General features: G+C 41.9%; 1 protein-coding gene across 1 annotated transcript in view; it reads left to right on the top strand.

The window, feature by feature from the left end:
* The first annotated feature begins 6225 nt into the window (after nucleotides 1–6225).
* Nucleotides 6226–17736, top strand: part of LOC140464263 (UNC93-like protein MFSD11) — a 31629-nt gene continuing 20118 nt past the window's right edge. The window contains exons 1-4 of the mRNA XM_072559104.1: nucleotides 6226–6315; nucleotides 13296–13351; nucleotides 14550–14657; nucleotides 16955–17034. Coding sequence (XP_072415205.1) covers nucleotides 6226–6315; nucleotides 13296–13351; nucleotides 14550–14657; nucleotides 16955–17034 — 334 coding nt within the window. The remainder of the gene's footprint in view (nucleotides 6316–13295; nucleotides 13352–14549; nucleotides 14658–16954; nucleotides 17035–17736) is intronic.

Genomic DNA, 17736 nt, shown 5'->3' with positions numbered 1-17736 from the left:
AGGATATGCTTCTATTGTAATAAGACTGGACAAATGAAGCCACTTTCTGAAAGTTAAAGGAGAGACCAATTGCAGCAGGAGGAACTACTCAGGAATTCTCAGAGAAAAAAGGAAAATAAATGGGTATTAAAACTGCTGCAGTAGTATGAATAGAGCATGCTCCACTGGAACCTTTGAGGATGGGTTATCTGACTCACGGTAGTGAAGACGTTTTTTTCCTTGGTTATTGATAAAGAGAATTAGACTGCTGAAAAGCTGTACAGGACATTGGTTAGGCCACTGTTGGAATATTGCATGCAATTCTGGTCTCCTTCCTATCAGAAGGATATCGTGAAACTTGAAAGGGTTCAAAAAAAATTGACGAGGCTATTGCCAGGTTGGAGGATTTGAGCTATAGGGAGAGGTTGAATAGGCTGGGGCTGTTTTCCTTGAAGCATCGAAGGCTGAGGTGATCTCATAGAGGTTTATAAACTCATGAGGGGCATGGATAGGATAAATAGACAAAGTCTTTTCCCTGGGTTGGCGTAGTCCAGAACAAGAGGGCATAGGTTTAGGGTGAGAGGGGAAAGATATAAAAGAAACCTAAGGGGCAACATTTTCACACAGAGGGTGGTGTGTGTATGGAATGAGCTGCCAGAGGAAGTGGTGGAGGCTGGTACAATTGCAACATTTATAAGGCACCTGGATATATATATGAATTGGAAGGGTTTAGAGGGATATGGGCCAAGTGCTGGCAAATGGGACTAGATTAGGTTGGGATATCTGGTCGGCATGGACTAGTTGGACCAAAAGGTCTGGTTCCGTGCTGTAAATGTCTGTGACTCTATATTACTTTCACAACCAACATCTCTAAAAGTGTTCATTTATCATTATAGAGAATTCAGACCATTCTGTTGGCAAAAGATCTCTGAATGAAAATTTCACTCAATGCTATTCTTCTGCCTTCTTCCTGTAACACTGCACATTCTTTCTTTTCAAAATGGCATGGATTTAGTTGAATATTGCTTTACTATACCTTCAGGCAATGCATTCCAGATCTTATCCATCCACTACATGAAAAAGTTTTCAGTAAAATTATTTTTGCTTCTTTTACCAAGTGCAATAAATAGAGACATAGAGTGACACAGCATGGAAACAGACCTTTCGGTTAAACCAGTCCACGCCAAACATAATCCCAAACTAAACTTGTTCTACCTGTCCGCTCCTGGCCCATATCTCTTCAACACTTTCCTATCCAAATCTGTGCCCTCTCTTTCGTGATCCTTTCACAAGCAAGAACAATTTCTCCCTATCTACTCTGTCCGGACACTTCATGAATTTGAATAATTTTCTCAGATCGCCCCTCAGCCTTTTCCAAGGAAGAGTCCTAGATCTCCAATCTATTTTCACAACTGAATTCCCTCATGCCTGGAACCATTCTCACGAATCCCTTCTGCTCATTATTAACTCATTGTTTGTGGTTTGGGCTTAGCATAAATTAGCTACTATACAAAAGAGGTGAAAAGGGAAAAATATGCAGAGTTGTTATGGTCAAGAATGTACTACCTGAAGGAGGGTGGGGTGGAAGCACAATCAATGGCATCTTTCGAAATGGTGTTGGATAACCAGGTTCAATTCCATCTTTGGGCAACTGTCTGTGTGGAGTTTGCACCTTCTCCCCATGTCTGCGTGGGTTTCTCCGGGTGCTCCGGTTTCCTCCCACAGTCCAAAGATGTGCAGGTCAGGTGAATTGGCCATGCTAAATTGCCCATAGTATTAGGTGCATTAGTCAGAGGGAAGTGGGTCTGGTTGGGTTACTCTTCGGTGGGTCGGTGTGGACTGGTTGGGCCAAAGGGCCTGTTTCCACACTGTAGGGAATCTAATCTATTCTAAATGTTTAAAGGAAAACATTCACAGGGTTATGAGAAAAGAGTAGGGTATTAGCACTAATTTCCTCACTTTAAAATGCCAGCTCAGTTACAATGGACTGAATGACCATGTTTTGTCCTGTATTGTCCTATTATCCTGTAGTTTGAACACCGCCTACATTTCAAAAGTACTTTATTAGGTTATAAAATGCTTTGTGAGGTTGTGAAAATATGTAATGAGTGTAAATCTTCCCTTGATTTTAATTGAATCAGTAATGGTTCCCATTTCATTAAGGATTCTTACACAATTCCTACTTACTGTAGAAACCATGTGAACTGAATTCTATTGCCATTATGTACAGAATAAACAGTGCAGACGGTTGGTTCACATTGGCAAGGAACCAATGAGTCAGTATATGTAGATGCCTCATCATAATCCCAGACAGCCGTGTGTGTTTCCTTGCAAAGGAACAAACTAGAAACTAAACATATGCTTTCAAAAAAAATCTGTCATGGGTTCCTGGAGCTGAGAGTTCATTTAGTTGGGACTTACAATGAAGTAATAAAGACTGTTAACAAACATAATGCAGTTGCTGGGTGTACTTAGACTTCCAAAAGTATTTTGATAAAGTGCCACATAACATCTAAATTTGAAACCCATGGAATAAAAGAAGCAGTGGCAGTACAGAAAATACTTGACTGAATGACAGATGCGAATGGATTATTTTTTAATTAATAGTTATTTTTTGTGCACAGCAGGAAAATATGCAGTGGGGTATCCTGGAGGTCAATACCATATTAGAACCACTGTTGTACTTGACACATAATATAGACCTAGATGTTGATCTATAGGGAAAAAGTGAGGACTGCAGATGCTGGAGATCAGAGCTGAAAAATGTGTTGCTGGAAAAGTGCAGCAGGTCAGGCAGCATCAAAGAAGTAGGAGAATCGACGTTTCGGGCATAAGCCCTTCTTCAGGAACCTAAATTCCTGAAGAAGGGCTTATGCCCGAAACGTCGATTCTCCTGCTCCTTTGATGCTGCCTGACTTGCTGCACTTTTCATGCAACACATTTTTCAGCGTTGATCTATAGAGCACAATTTCAAAATTTGCTGGTGTCATAAGGCGTGGAAATATTGTGAACTGTGAAGAGGATAGCAATAGACTTGAAAATGATATAGACATATCAGTGGAATGGGCAAACATGTAGCAAATCAAATTTAATGTAGTAAAATTTAAAGCGACATCTTTTGGTAGGAAGACTGAGGAAAGGTTGTGTAAAGTAAAGGAAACAATTCTAACTGGAATGCAGGGTCAGAGGGACCTGGATTTTATGGGCTCAAATCCTTGAAGGTGGTAGGACAAGTTGAGAAAGCAAATGATAACTCGTACAGGATTCTGAGCTTTATAAATAAAGTCATAGGGCTGAATTTTATTATTAATTAGTTAAATGTTAATTTTGGCGAGTTTCATGGAGGGGTTCTCTCCATGAAGTTCTAGTGAGTTTTTCCAAGCTAATCTGTACAGTTCATCTCATTATCTATGCACCAGGGCTCTATGATACTCTACCCATACTATCTTCTGCTATCTATAGTGGAAGTACTGGCTACTGGTGCAAAGGAGGGCCATCCTGTTTCCTCAGGATTTCCAGAGGACACCATGGACAAGATCCTGCCAGCCTTATCCAAAGTTGCTTCCTGCATCAATGCAGTGACCACAAACCAGAACAATGCCCAGCAATGCGGCAAAAAAAGCAATATTAATGTTTCGGGTCCAATGACCCTTCTACAGAGCTCACAGATGCTGCCAGCCCTGCTGAACTTTTCCAGCAACTTCTGTTTTTATTTCTGATTTACAACATCTGCAATTCTTTCAGCTTTTAAAAACATCAATGACCTTGTTTGCTCAATGAGGGTAAGTTCTTCTCTCTCCTCACTCACACTCGCTCCACTCTGCTTTTGTCCACATCTGCTCTCAAAATTCATGATCCTCAACTCTCATGATTGAATGCATGTCTTCTCTCATTTACTCTCATTCACTCCAAGTTTTCTATATTACTATGATAAAATAAAGATCTGCAGACACTGGAGTTCTGAAACAAAAACCGAACATGCTGGATATGATTAGTAGGTCTGGCAGTATCTGTAGAGAGAAAACCTAAATTAACATTTCAAATCTAGTGACCCTTTGTCAGGACTGAAACCAGTTGGGAAAGGTATTTATGCTTATGATGGGGGTGAATAGTAGGAATTGAGTAGGATACATGAACAGAGAGAGAGAGACAAATGGAGAGGCAACAAAGGAATTGATGATAAGCTGAAAGGGAGATAAATGCTGAAAAATGTAGAAATGTTGGAAATAGAATGAATGAATGAATTAGCTTCATTGTCACATATACTCATGGGTACAGTGAAAAGTTTATATGTCGCCACTTATAGCTCCATCTTCGGTACAAAGGTACCTCAGTACAGCTTCTTTAGTTACAAGATCTTGGAAAATAGAGAAATAATATATCCAGCATTGCAGAAGTAAAAGTCCAGAACAAGAGTCTTCCAACCAATTCACTCTGGCACCTAGCCTCCAGTCAGCATCAGGCCTTGGCTCCAGATCATGATGGGCTTCACATTGAGAATCATGAGGCTGGGAGATTGCTTCAGACCACCATGCTAGGCAGAGGATGCCATGCCATGCTGGAAGGCTACCCTGGGATGCCATTACACCTGGTGGGGAGCTGCTAGGCCAGGATGGGAGGTCACCACACTGGGAGGCTGTTATGCCAAAGTTGTCTGCATTGGGAACAACTAGGAGAAGGAGAGGATTAGATTACTTACAGTGTGGAAACAGGCCCTTCGGGCCCAACAAGTCCACACTGACCCGCCGAAGCGCAACCCACCCATACCCCTACATTTACCCCTTCACCTGACACTACGGGCAATTTAGCATGGCCAATTCACTGACCTGCACATCTTTGGACTGTGGAGGAAACCGGAGCACCCAGAGGAAACCCACGCAGACACGGGGAGAATGTGCAAACTCCACACAGTCAGTTGCCTGAGGCAGGAATGGAACCCAGGTCTCTGGCGCTGTGAGGCAGCAGTGCTAACCACTGTGCCACAGTGCCACCCAGGACTGCAGATGCTGGAAATCAGGGTCGAGAATGTGGTGCTGGAAAAGCACAGCAGGTCAGGCAGCATCAGAGGAGCAGGAGAATCGCCATTTTGGGCATAAGCTCTTTATAAAGAAGCACATTCCTGATGATCTGCTGTGCTTTTCCAGCACCTCACTCTGTGCTGGGTACACCAACAGAACAGGATCTTAGACTGTGGGGTTGAGTGACAAACATGGAGGAGGGTGTTTACACTCTGAAATTGTTAAACTCAACTGTAAAGCACATGGGCAGAAGATAAAGTATTGTTCCTCCAGTTTGGGTTGAGCTTTGCTGGAGCAATGCTGCAGGCTAGAAACAGAGATGTTGGTACTAGTCACCACTTCCTCATCTTCTCCATCTATCATTGCCTTAACCTGCTTTCCATCCACCTTCCATTTCATGACCTACCTCCAGTTGTGGTTGTTAAACAATAATCTGAAGGAGGCAATAAATCAATGCAAAGATTATCACTGAAAGTACCCAACAGATCGGGTAGCATTTATGAAGAAAGAAAGAGTAAACATTTCAAGATGACAACCTCTTCTCAGAATTGTTCCTGTCCTATTTCAAACATTGTCATTCTCACTGTAAATGTTAATTTTCCATAGCTGTAGATTGTTTCCAGCTGGCATATGAGAAAGAGCTGCGGAGTTAAGGCTGGCCTCAAAGCATTGTTATGACGGGCCAAATGGCTTCCTTCTGCACAATAGGATTCTGTTCAGAGCTGCTGGTGGCTCGGTGTAAAGTCACTGTCAGTGAGATCACAGGTTCCATCGAGTCTGTGTTCAGCTGGTCTCGGGAAGATTTATGACCATCTGCTAGGAGGGGGAAGTTTGCTCACTGGCCAGCAACTATATTGCTGTTGAGAAATGTGTATAAAAACTATCAGTTGAGGATTAGGATACGCTGTGATACATTTCAAAGTCGACTACTGGACCATGTGTAAATTCGTTTAGGGGGGCATGAGTGAGTTGAAGGATACTGGATTAGTGGTGCTGGAAGAGCACAGCAGTTCAGGCAGCATCCAACGAGCAGCGAAATCAACGTTTCGGGCAAAAGCCCTTCAAGGATGCCGGGTAAGAGAGAAAAAATAATCAGAGAGGAACCAGAGGCTCTGGTGTCAATGGTGAGTGAGGGACAGTCCCACGCAACAAACCCCGCCCTCTCTCTGATGGACAGAGTAATCTCCATTCTCCTGAACTATCAGCTGCTGCACCGTTCAGTGTCTCAATGGGCGATCGCAAGGTGATCAATGTTTACCTCCTGGGTATCGGCTTCATGCTCATCTTCACCGCCTTCACTACCTGCGGGAACATAGAGGTGAGTGTTAGCCCAGTTGACATGGGCAGCGAATCCCAGGGAGAGCGAATCCATTGCTAAGCTCTATTACAAGGGCTAAGTACTTTGTTTTCGGTGCTGGAAACTTGAAATACGGGCAGAAATGTTCACCATCTGTGGAGAGAGAAACGGACTTAAAGTTTCAGGTGTGTAAACTTTCCTTAAAATGATTTGAGATGTAATAGTTTATAAACAAAACGGTGAAAGACGAGGTTTAAAGAACAAGCTGCAAGGTCTGTGAAATGAGGAACAATTAAAAACGAAGATATTACAGTGCAAAGAGAGATGTTAACAAATAAATAATAGTTGTAATTGTTTAAGTTTGAATGGACAGGGTAGAATTTACCACCAACAGTTGCTGTCCAAAACACAAGGGGCAGAGCTTGTGATTTGAAACTGTTGGACTTAGTGTTGGATCCGGAAAGACTGCAAAACGTTCCTAATCGAGGTTCGTGGAGTTTATGTTGTTTGGTTGGATTCGCGTAGGAGAGGTCGGAGTAGGAATGAATCAGAGAATTAAAATTACAGGTTGCTGGATACTCTAGTGTCAGCTTTGTGGCCTGAATAAATGACTGAACACCCAACCTGCACCCAAGTACGTTAGATCGGAAAAAAAGTTTAAGTAAATCTGTTTTTCACCTGGAAAGTGCGTTGTGATTTTCAGTGGTAAGAACATACAGAACAGGACAGATTGCTTTTCCTGTGCTTCCATGGGAAATTAATATGGGAAGAAGGATTTTGGGGGTGACTGAGAAGTGAACACAGGGTGTTGATAAGGGATGGAAGACGTGTTTACTGTTGACATATGCTGGAGGTGACAAAAACGCTGTAGATTGGTGGGTGAGGACAAGGGAATCCTCTCAGGCTTCTGACAGGGAAGGGGTTTATGCCCACCATAGTCACACAGTCAGCAAACATTCACTGTGCATCCCATTTCTAAAGAATGAAATGCTGGAGGAGTGATGGAAAGAAGCCATCTGGAATTGAGGGGACAAACAGACCTTACAGGAGAAACTGAAATAATTGGCTGCTGTTGCTATTTACTCATCAATTCATAACATGTGATCTCTTTACTGGGACACAGCAGAAACTCTGTTCTTTAAATAACATTATCTCCCACCAGTAACCCATGATTATGACATCATTTGAACAGGAGTCACAGGGCACATCTCAATTTAACTTGCTGTTCAGAACCATATTATGTTTACAGCACAGAGTAGGCCAGTCATATCTATGCTGGCTCACTGCTCAAACAACCAAAAGCAATCCAATTGCCTAGCGCTCTCCCTATAGCCTTGTACCTTCAAATCTTTCTATACCAATACAAACTTCAAAAAGTCCCATCTCTGCTCAATTACAGATTGTTTCAGTCACTCAAGTCCCTACTCATAACTACAAGCACACGGTGTTTCAATAAACTTAGCATTATATCTTTGCTTGTGAACATGTTTCATCTCTCTCTCTCACTTTTTTTCTCTTTCCTTCTCTGTGTGATTGCTGCAGCGTAGATGCATCAGGATGATGGCAAGGTTGAGAATTAAGAATTACTACATCAAAGCTGAAATTTAAGTCTGTAGTCAAAGGAGTACACAGAGTGTGTGAACATCCAACAAGTATTCCATATTCTGGGAAAGCTTAAAATTATATGTTGAAACATTAATTCCACTGATTAATGACAAGAGGCCACAAACTAGTTCTTAGTACTAGAACAGAAGAAGTCATGACTATGACTATGACCTTTCAGCCCATGGAATTTGTTCCACAATTCAGGCTTAGTTTGAAACAGTCAATCAGAAGAACCATATTGAATATCAGAATTGTTGAAGGTAAAAAAGATCAGTATGACTTGGGGCACTACTCATTGTCTTATGGCACAGATTCAAACCAATCAGGTTTGTACATGTGGATGTTCTGCTCTCCTGCAGTAATTCTCTCAATGCAATGGAGTCAGTGTAGTCAATTATCTATATGTGTGTAATTTGCTGTAACACAGTAAACTTAGAACCCAGAATGTGCATAATTCTGTGATATTCTAGCATTGTAAATAATTAGTGTTATAAACAAATTTCAAAAACTGACTTGAAAAGAATCACAAAGATGGATGTTGCTGGGTATGAAAGGTTTGAGTTATAAAGAAAGGCTGGGACTTTTTTCCCTTGAGCATTGGAGATTGTATGGTGACCTTATAGAAGTTTATAAAATCAAGAGGGTATCGATAGGGTTAATGGTAGGTGTCTTTTTCCTTGGATGGGGGATTTCAAGTCTTGTGGGGGCTTATTTTTAAGGTGAGAGGAGAGAGTTTTAAAAAGGCACAAGGGGCAAATTTTTTACACAGAGGGTTCACTTGTGGAATGAACTTCTGAGAAAGTGGTGGATGTGGGCACAGTTACAACGTTTAAAAGACATTTAGATAAGTACAAGTATAAGGCTTGGAGGAATATAGGCCAGGAACAGGTAGCACTAGTTTGGTTTAGGATTATGTTTGGCATGCACAGGTTGGACCGAAGAGTATGTTTCATGCTGTATGTGTCTATGACTATGACTTTATAAGAACCTGACTGTGTTATATATTGTGTGCACTGATGTATAGTAAGCCATGTGTATCCCAGTCAGCTGATAAATCAGTACTCCTCCATTTTGAACACTACAGGTGAAGATGACAAGGGCACAGAATGTACTCTGAGTGGTGGACTTCAAGGTCCTTCACAAAGAGTGGCTCAGTAGCACCACTATTGACCAAGCTAGCCGTGTCCTACAAGACATAGCTGCTACACCGAATCTGTGTCAGGTGATAAATCTATTTTAACTCATACTCCCTGATCTACCTGTTACAGATGCATTCCTCATTAACAGTATTGGTAGGAGTGACCAGTACACTGGCATTCTGGAAAGAAAGTCTCATTTTCACATTGAAGAGACACTCCATCATGTTGTGTGTCACTACTAACATGCTAAAGGGGACAGACTTCAAACAGATCTGATAAGAACTTGTTGGTACACACTGGAGGAATGGCATTGTTAGGGAAAGGGTTAAGGTTTAGCAGAGTGAATAGAAGAGATTAGGTAGAAGGTTAAGCAGAATCTCAAAGGTAGTAATTTCTGGTTTACTCCTGGTGTCGCATTCTGGTGAGAATAGGAATAACAGCATAGGGCAAATAAATCGATGGTTGAATAGGTGGTGCAATGTGCAAGGATTCAGATTTTTGGATCATTGGGACTTCTTCTGGGGCAGAGAAGAACCATTCAAAAGGGATGGGTTTCACCTGAACTGGAAAGGGACCAGTATTCTGGGAGGGAAATGTGCTAGTTCTATTTCAGGAGACTTTAAATTTGTGGGGGCTGGGGGGGGGGTTCAGGGCCCTCAGTTGCAGTAAAAGTTGAAAGACAGATGAATATGCTTCGGAATCCAAAAATAGCAAGAAAAGGCATACAAGAGCAAGGCAGATAACAAGGTAATTCTGATGAATTCAACTGCATTTATTTCAATGCGAGGCGTCTTACAGGTAAGGGTAATGAATCCTGGGCAGGTGGGGACTTCAGATTGTAGCAAGGAGAGGTTAAAGATGTCAGCGAATACTCTTCCCAGCTGGTTTGCACAGGATCTGAGTGCACAGTTGGGGACTTCATCGTTTTCCATGGATTCATTTTCAAGAAGGCTAATTTGACTTTTGTCATGGTGACCGAGAGAATAGGTGTGTCTGAGGCTGTCGGGTCAGGTAACAACATTTCACTGACTTTCTGTTCGAACTGAGTGTAAAAAGCACTGGGCACATCAGGGAGGGATGTACTTTTGTTCACTATTCTGTTCTGCTTCATTTTGTAGCCCATTGTGTCATGTAGACCTTGCCACAGATGGCGGGTGTATGTGTGGCTAGTTTGTGTCTCTAACTTAGCCTGGCATTGACTCTTGGCATCTCTAATGGCTCTGGAGAAAGTGAGGACTGCAGATGCTGGAGATCAGAGCTGAAAATGTGTTGCTGGAAAAGCGCAGCAGGTCAGGCAGTATCCAAGGAACAGGAGAATCGACGTTTCGGGCATCAGCCCGATTCCTGAAGAAGATTCCTGAAGATTCCTGAAGAAGGGCTGATGCCCGAAACGTCGATTCTCCTGTTCCTTGGATGCTGCCTGACCTGCTGCGCTTTTCCAGCAACACATCTCTAATGGCCCTGCGGAGCTCGTATTTGGATTTTCTGTAAAGGTCCAGGTCATCTGAATACCACATGCCTGATCTTCAGTAGACAATAGATTTCCTGGTTCATCCATTGTTTCCAGTTGGAGAACACACAGATTGACTTCTTTGGCACGTAGTCCTCTATACAATTGCTAATGAAGTCTGTTACTGTGCTTTCATGATGGCGGAGGTGAACTCGTGTGGCAGATAGTAGTGACTGCATTTCACTGTTAGATACTCTAGATCTGATGTGCAGTAAGTGAGCGCCGGGAGGTGTTGATTAGGAGGCAGACTCCATTGCCCCTTGCCCTACCCCGCGAATGCTGTGCAGTCCACGTGATATACAGTATAGAGAAACCTTCAGGTTGTAAGGCACAGTCAGGTATAGCAGGAGTGAGCCATCTCTCTGTAAAACAGAATACACGGCAGTCTTTCAGTCCCCTCCAGAAGGTAAATCTAGCTTTAAGTTCATCCATTTTGTTAGAGGATTGAAGGTGATCTATGGTCAGGGCATGCCACCACGTTTTGTCAAGTGTATTGTCTGATCTCAATGCAAGGGGTGAGCCATGGTCAGTCAGGCATTTGGTACAATCAGGATCCCAGGATCCATGTGCCTCTAGTCCAGAGACTGGGCCATGGTCAATCCTGTAGGTCAAGTCCAACCAGTCTGGGATTATTACTAAATCAGTCAGAAAACTAGACTGTGCTCATGCAGGGCTGTACTTGCAAATCATTCTGGGGTTGGCCATGATCACCTGAAGGTTTGGGCAGTAAAAATCAAGGGGGAATTATCAGGGAGCAATCCATGCTGTGTTTGGGAAAATGGGAAACTCAAGACTGGGGATGGGATGCATTATGCTGTGACACTGAGGGAATAAAGACTATATTTAAGGCCAGCTCCAAAATATAACATTGGAGAGGTGACGGCCTAGTGGGGGGTATTTGAATTGACCCAGGGCAGATGGTTATAGAATTTGAATTCAATGAAAATCTGGAATTAAGTGTTTAATGATGACCATGAAACTATTGTCAATTGTTGGAAAACCCATCTGGTTCACAAATGTCCTTTAGGGAAGGAAACTGCCATCCTCACCTAGTGCGGTTTACATGTGATTCCAGACCTACAGCAAAGTAGTTGACTCTTAACTGCTCCCTGGGCAATTTGGAATGAACAATAAATACTGACCTAGCCAGCGATGTTCTCATCACATGAATGAAAATATTTCAGCATGGGAGAGCATGGGATACTGCAGGAAGGAGTGTTTTGGCAAGTCAACACCAATCTGACTTCAATGGTTGGTCAGTGGATAATGATAGTGGTGGGAGTTGTGTGCAGTGACAGAGTTAGAGTAAGTGTGAGGTAGTAGAGAGAAGGTAGTGACACTTACCTTGCAAAGCTGAGAAGATGACTTACCTTCTTGAAGCTCTGCTGTGCATTCCTCTTGTTTGATGAAATGACATTGACCTGGGCTGCTATCTGAGTCCATGCTGGGCTGGGTCTGGTGCCATTCTGTCTGGCATATCGTCCCTTCATTCTACTGTAAATCCTAACACAGAGTAACTATTCAGTATGTCCGTCATTTGCTTATTTTTGTTCACAATATCACCTTCTATATATTTTCAAGAGGCCCATATTACTCCAACTGTTGAGCGTTGAGAAGGATCCAAAAGGGTTAATACTTGACCCAGTGAAGTAAGCATCACCCACTGCAATAATATCATAAGGACTTCATAGGACGGGAAGTAAGATCACATGGGAGACAGACTTAAGGCCATGTCCTCCCAACAGTCTTTGTAGTGATGTAGAACCTATTCTTATGATCTGTATATATTTGCAGAGGTGGAATAAACCACATATTGTTTACACCTCAAGCCTCTTCCCTTTGAACTAGAAAGTAGCTACCATTGCACACAGTAGACCATGTAACCCTTAAGGAAATAATGCATAATTAGAAGATGTGGATGGCAGCACACACACCAACCATTTTCTTATCCCAAAGTAATTGTAAAAGTTTAAGCTTATTTTAATACTCTCCTTTCATAGCTTCAACTTTCTGTTTTGTCTTTTTGTTATTCCTTTCGTATACGCTTTCTGTTCACCAGCATAGGTGCGAACCAGCAATGAAGTTTTTAATGTTTTCTCACCTCTTTAGTTGTCTATGTCTGTATTTTAGGCAAATAGAAACCTGCCCTTTAAAGGAATAAATTGACTTTGTATCACATTAAATTACTTTTTGAACACTTACCACTGATTAGTGGCATTACACCCATGAACAAATGATCCTACTTTACCGTGAACGGTCTTTGATACATGCCATTAGAGTCAGCCTTACCTAAAGTTAGAATCTATTAACTTTCACATTTACCCCTTCCAAATATTTTATTTCTTTATTCATTACTAACTATAATATGGCCACAGGCCATACTTTGAGCACATAATTTAAGGTGATTCTTCATTGGAGTACTAAGAGAGTGCAGTACTGTTATAAGGGCATCTTTCAGATAAAACATTAAACATTAAGCCAATGTCCATTCTACTAATTGGGGCAGATGTTACAGATCCAAAGTTCAGTACTGAAAGGGGACTCTTCCCTGATTCTGTAATTCAACATCCAATTCACAACCAAGGCTATTAAAAACAGATAAACACATCTCATTCTTGCTTGTGGGATCGAGCAATGTGGGGAATGGTTGGCCCTTGTGTACCAAGGAAGTGTAATGTGAGTATGCTTCAGTTGTGGATATTTATGAGAAATTTATAAATGTAAACCCTTTCACTGTTATTTTGCAGCAAACAGTAATAAGGAGTTTGACCAACAGCAGTTTCTCCGGCAGCGGTTACAACAGGTACCAGAAATCTTGACTCTTTACTGACTGCTGAAACACTCTATAGTATTATATGTGGACTGAGGTACCTCACAACCTATCTCTGAGTCATTACACTATGCTTCCAGGAGGTGTTTTAGTGGGGTCGATATTATTTGATTAATTGCCAAACATCCACAGACTTCATCAGGGTGGAGGGAGCAAGGCTGTAGGGATGCCATGCAATGAACCCCATATCACCATGCTCACCTCAAGTGAGGGAGTTCAATTTTGCTGAAGACACAAGACAAATTTCACATGATTTGGTTGGCATTAATGCTTGTGTGGCACACTGATCTCCGTTTTCTGAGGTGTGCTGGAAATCTGATGTTCCCCAGGCTGTGCAACTTGATTTCAGCCATAAGCCTCATCCATAGCAGAATAATTCCTTGCCAATGTGAGGTCATATGATGGGACCAGAGTGAACATTTAATGTGGTAAATTGTCCGAAGGCAAACAAGACAAAATTTGACATCAAGACAAATTGGGAGATATTTAGGACAGGGGACCAGAAGTTTGGTCAGAGATGTGTTTTAAGAAGCATCCCAAAGGAGATAGAGAAATAAAGAAGCTAAGACAAGGAATTCCAAAGCTTAATACCCAGGCACATTGCCTCCAATGATGGAGTAATTAATATCAGGATGAACAAGATGCCTGATTTGGAGGTTGGCAGAAAACACGCAAGGATGTACAGCTAGAGAAGATTACAGATAGAGAGGGATGAGGCTACAGGGCAATTTGAAAACAAGAATGAGAACTTAAACATTTAGGTATTGTAGGACCAGAAGCCAGTGTAGGTGAGCACAGAGAAGATGTCTGAGCAATACTTAGTGTGATTTGGGATTGAAAAATGTACTTGTTAGCTTCCAACTGCTCCCCAGTATAATCTATGAACATGCCTTGTCTGTGTCTTACTGCCAGTTTGAATCATCCTGATTATTATGAGCACCTTCTATCTGTCCAATGTATAACCTAAGGATGTGCAGCACATCATACTTCTGTTTCAAAAGAAACATTTTCTACAGACACCCACGATGGGGTAAATTTCACATAAGTTGTGGAAAGAGATCCAGCGGGTAGGGGAGAATGTAATGTTGTTGCCAGTACTAGTGGGAAGAGCAAGAATGGAACATTAAATGGCCTGCCCAAGCATCAAACTTCCTTATGTTTCTTTTGCCAGCCTTGCCATTATTTATGGAGTATTTTCAGCTTCTAATCTCATTGCACCATCTGTGGTAGAGGCTGTTGGACCGAAGATGTCAATGGTTTTCAGTGGAGTTGTTTACAGGTAATGCTGGACCTGGTAGGTTTTTATCTCTTATACTGCTGATATCTACTCAAGTTAAAACTTGGCCCCATCAATTCAGTTGATATTCCTAGTATGTACCCTGGGAACTTTCAATTCTTTGTTCTTATATCCACTCAGTGATGAGAAAGAGTGGGATTATATTTGGATAGAGCTTTAAAGAGCCAGTACTACCATACAGAGACAGACAGCTGAACCAAACAGTCTTTTGACCCCTGTATTTACAACACCATCAAATTAAACCATCAGAGTCCCCCAAATAGTCACTACAATGGTTTCTAACCAGACGTTTGCATTACCAACACTAGACTCTGTGAAGAATTAATGTCCAGAAACCCCAACTAACATTAGCTGAAAGAAAATTGGACAGCACGGTAAGCTGATTAGCTTCTATGCTTTAAACCCATAGCATTTGTTTTCAGTTTCATTCACACAAAAGACAAAGAAACATATTTGAGAGATAAATAAAAGAAATAACAAAACTGGCCAGATTACATAAATGTCCTTCACAATGCATTGTTCACAGTTATAAATCTGGACTGCTTGATTTTTTTTCCTGAAATGTTGTTCAGGGTTCTCAGTTCACCTAGGCAAAGGCAGCAATTCCTCCTCTCTTTAGGCTTCTGGAAATTGATATATCAGAGTAGACAGGGAGCTTTCAAATCTTCATGCTGTCTCAGTGATAGCCCAGAACCTCTGAGACGACGTTGTTCAAAAGAACAACTAATTCTGGTTCAACCCTGTTAGACATTCCCTGACATCTCAGTCACCTTTCAACAGCTGCCATCTCATTGAACATGGCATCTCCTTCAGACTTACTGGAACTAATTCCCAAGTATTGACCTTGTTGGTAGCAATTTTCTGTTATCTGCTTTTCCTGGTGAATCACTGTGTTTATTAGAACCTTTAATCAAGGCTCAGCCTGCAATTAGCCTCCAGGCCTGGCCTCAATAATAAACGAAGCCTTCCTGATCCATTCTTTTTTTAAATCTAAGTTGACCCAGTGTCCATCAGTCATTTCTACCTCATAATTCAAAATTGATAAAAGAATAAAATTTAAATAGTGAAAAATAAGAAAGGGCTCTAACACCAGCACAGGTGCAACAGGCTGAGTGGCCTTCCTTTTTGCTGTAAGTGTGCCATTATCTGGCCTCCTTTTTGTTGGTTTGTTCACTTAGCTGTGCTGCTACAGGTAAGGCCTAACCACCCAGTTCATGGAGACAGCCCCAACCCATAGGTGGACTGGACACCAGATTCTGAACCATAGCAGAGAAAAAGTTTTTGCCAGAATCTGTGGACAATCATTTCATGTTGCAGAGTTTAATAACTCAGGAAAATTGACTGGAAAGGAACATCAATTATTGTTGAACACCAAAATAGCGCCATTACTCTGACATACATAGGTTAGTCCTTGCCTGGGTTAGAAAGTTCTGCAGACTTATCTCTGGACCTGCTTTTTTTAAATCTGGAAGTGCTCTTACCTATGACCGAATGGCTTTCCCATCATAAAATCACAGTGATTTGTTTTTCTTTTTAACTTTTAAATGCCACTAGTAAATCACCCATGTAGCCAATTAGACATTTACATGCAAAGTCTGTTACAGGCAATGCACACCATCAAATGTGAGGGAGGGGTAGGGAGATGGAAGGGGATAAATCAAAATAAAGTTGGAGGGTGAAACAGATCATTGCATTCCCCGTGGTGGCCAGCTAACTGTAAGGCAAAGGCATCAAGAGCATTGATGGATACCACTGCCCTTCTGGGTTTGCTTTCCAGATATTTTCTAGTCAACCTGTTCAGAGATGTTATTACACACCTCTGGAACTCTTGCCTCAGAGGTCATGACATGTCCACTGTACTAGAAGAGCCCCTTCCAATATTGGGAGTAGGGGATTGTGGGAAATTGTGTTCAGCTGTCCTTAGTTCAATCAAATCCAAAACTAATTCTGGTCATTTTTAAAAATTTTATTGTGAATGATAAAATACTTCAATTATTCCCACTTACCCCTTGAAGGAACTGAAATGTTGCTCAGTTGGCAGTTTACATCCTTATATTGTGCTAGGTTGAAGCCAGTACAGGCTGGTTATAAATAGGTGCTTTTGAAAATAAATTATGGCATTGCACTATTTGGGGGAAAAGAGAATTTTGAGGGAGAATTCTCAATGCACTCCTCTTGTTTCTATGATCGTCTGTACCACAAGCATCTGCAGTAAAGCTCAGAGTGACGACCTTATTCCTGCCCTTTATTGTAGTTGTGTTTTTTTTTGTTTTTCTCAGCGGTTACGTGGTTTCATTCAGTAAGCCAATGACTTGGTCATTCTATATTACGTCCATCTTCATTGGATTTGCTGCAGCTGGTGAGTAGAATGCATCCTGAACCTTTATTTCCAAATCCAAGTCTCTCTGTATCTCCTATTGTAGAATCATAGAATCCCTACAGGAAGCAGGCCATTCATCCCATCAGGTCTGCACCAAACCTCCACTTAGCATCCCACCCAGACCATACCCTATAACGTGCATTTCCTATGATTAATCCACCTAACTTACTCATCCCTGGGCACTATGGGCAATTCAGCACTGCCAATTCACCCAACCTGCACATCTTTGGACTGTAGGAGGAAAGCAGTGCACTTAGAGGAAACCCACACAGCCCACGGGAACAACATGCAAACTCCACACAGACAGCCGTCCGAAGGTGGAATCGAACCCAGGTCCCTGGTACTATCAATGCTAACCATTGAGCCACCATGCTGCCCTACTGTCTTCTCCTGAGGAACTGCCTTGCCACTACCTCCACACCCTGGGGATGCCTCCTCATCAACTGTTTCAGACAAGTATCAATCTTTGTGCTTGTGCCCAGAGGATGAGAGTCCATATGCTATTGAGGTCCATATGGTGAGTCGAATAAGGTAGGGAGGGTTTGCAGATAACTCTAGTCATGGCCTGAACTGATATCCGCACTGTCTATTAACCAGAGCAGTAATAGGATTGGTAATCTTGACAGTCTTTCTGCTTCCTACCCACTTCCTCACACCAGTGTCTCTAAACCCAGTTGTAGA

The sequence above is a fragment of the Chiloscyllium punctatum genome, chromosome 40 (assembly GCF_047496795.1).
Source record: "Chiloscyllium punctatum isolate Juve2018m chromosome 40, sChiPun1.3, whole genome shotgun sequence".
Classification (NCBI taxonomy): domain Eukaryota; kingdom Metazoa; phylum Chordata; class Chondrichthyes; order Orectolobiformes; family Hemiscylliidae; genus Chiloscyllium; species Chiloscyllium punctatum.
Note: the sequence above shows the minus strand (reverse complement) of the source record. Positions and strands in the feature narration are given on the sequence as shown.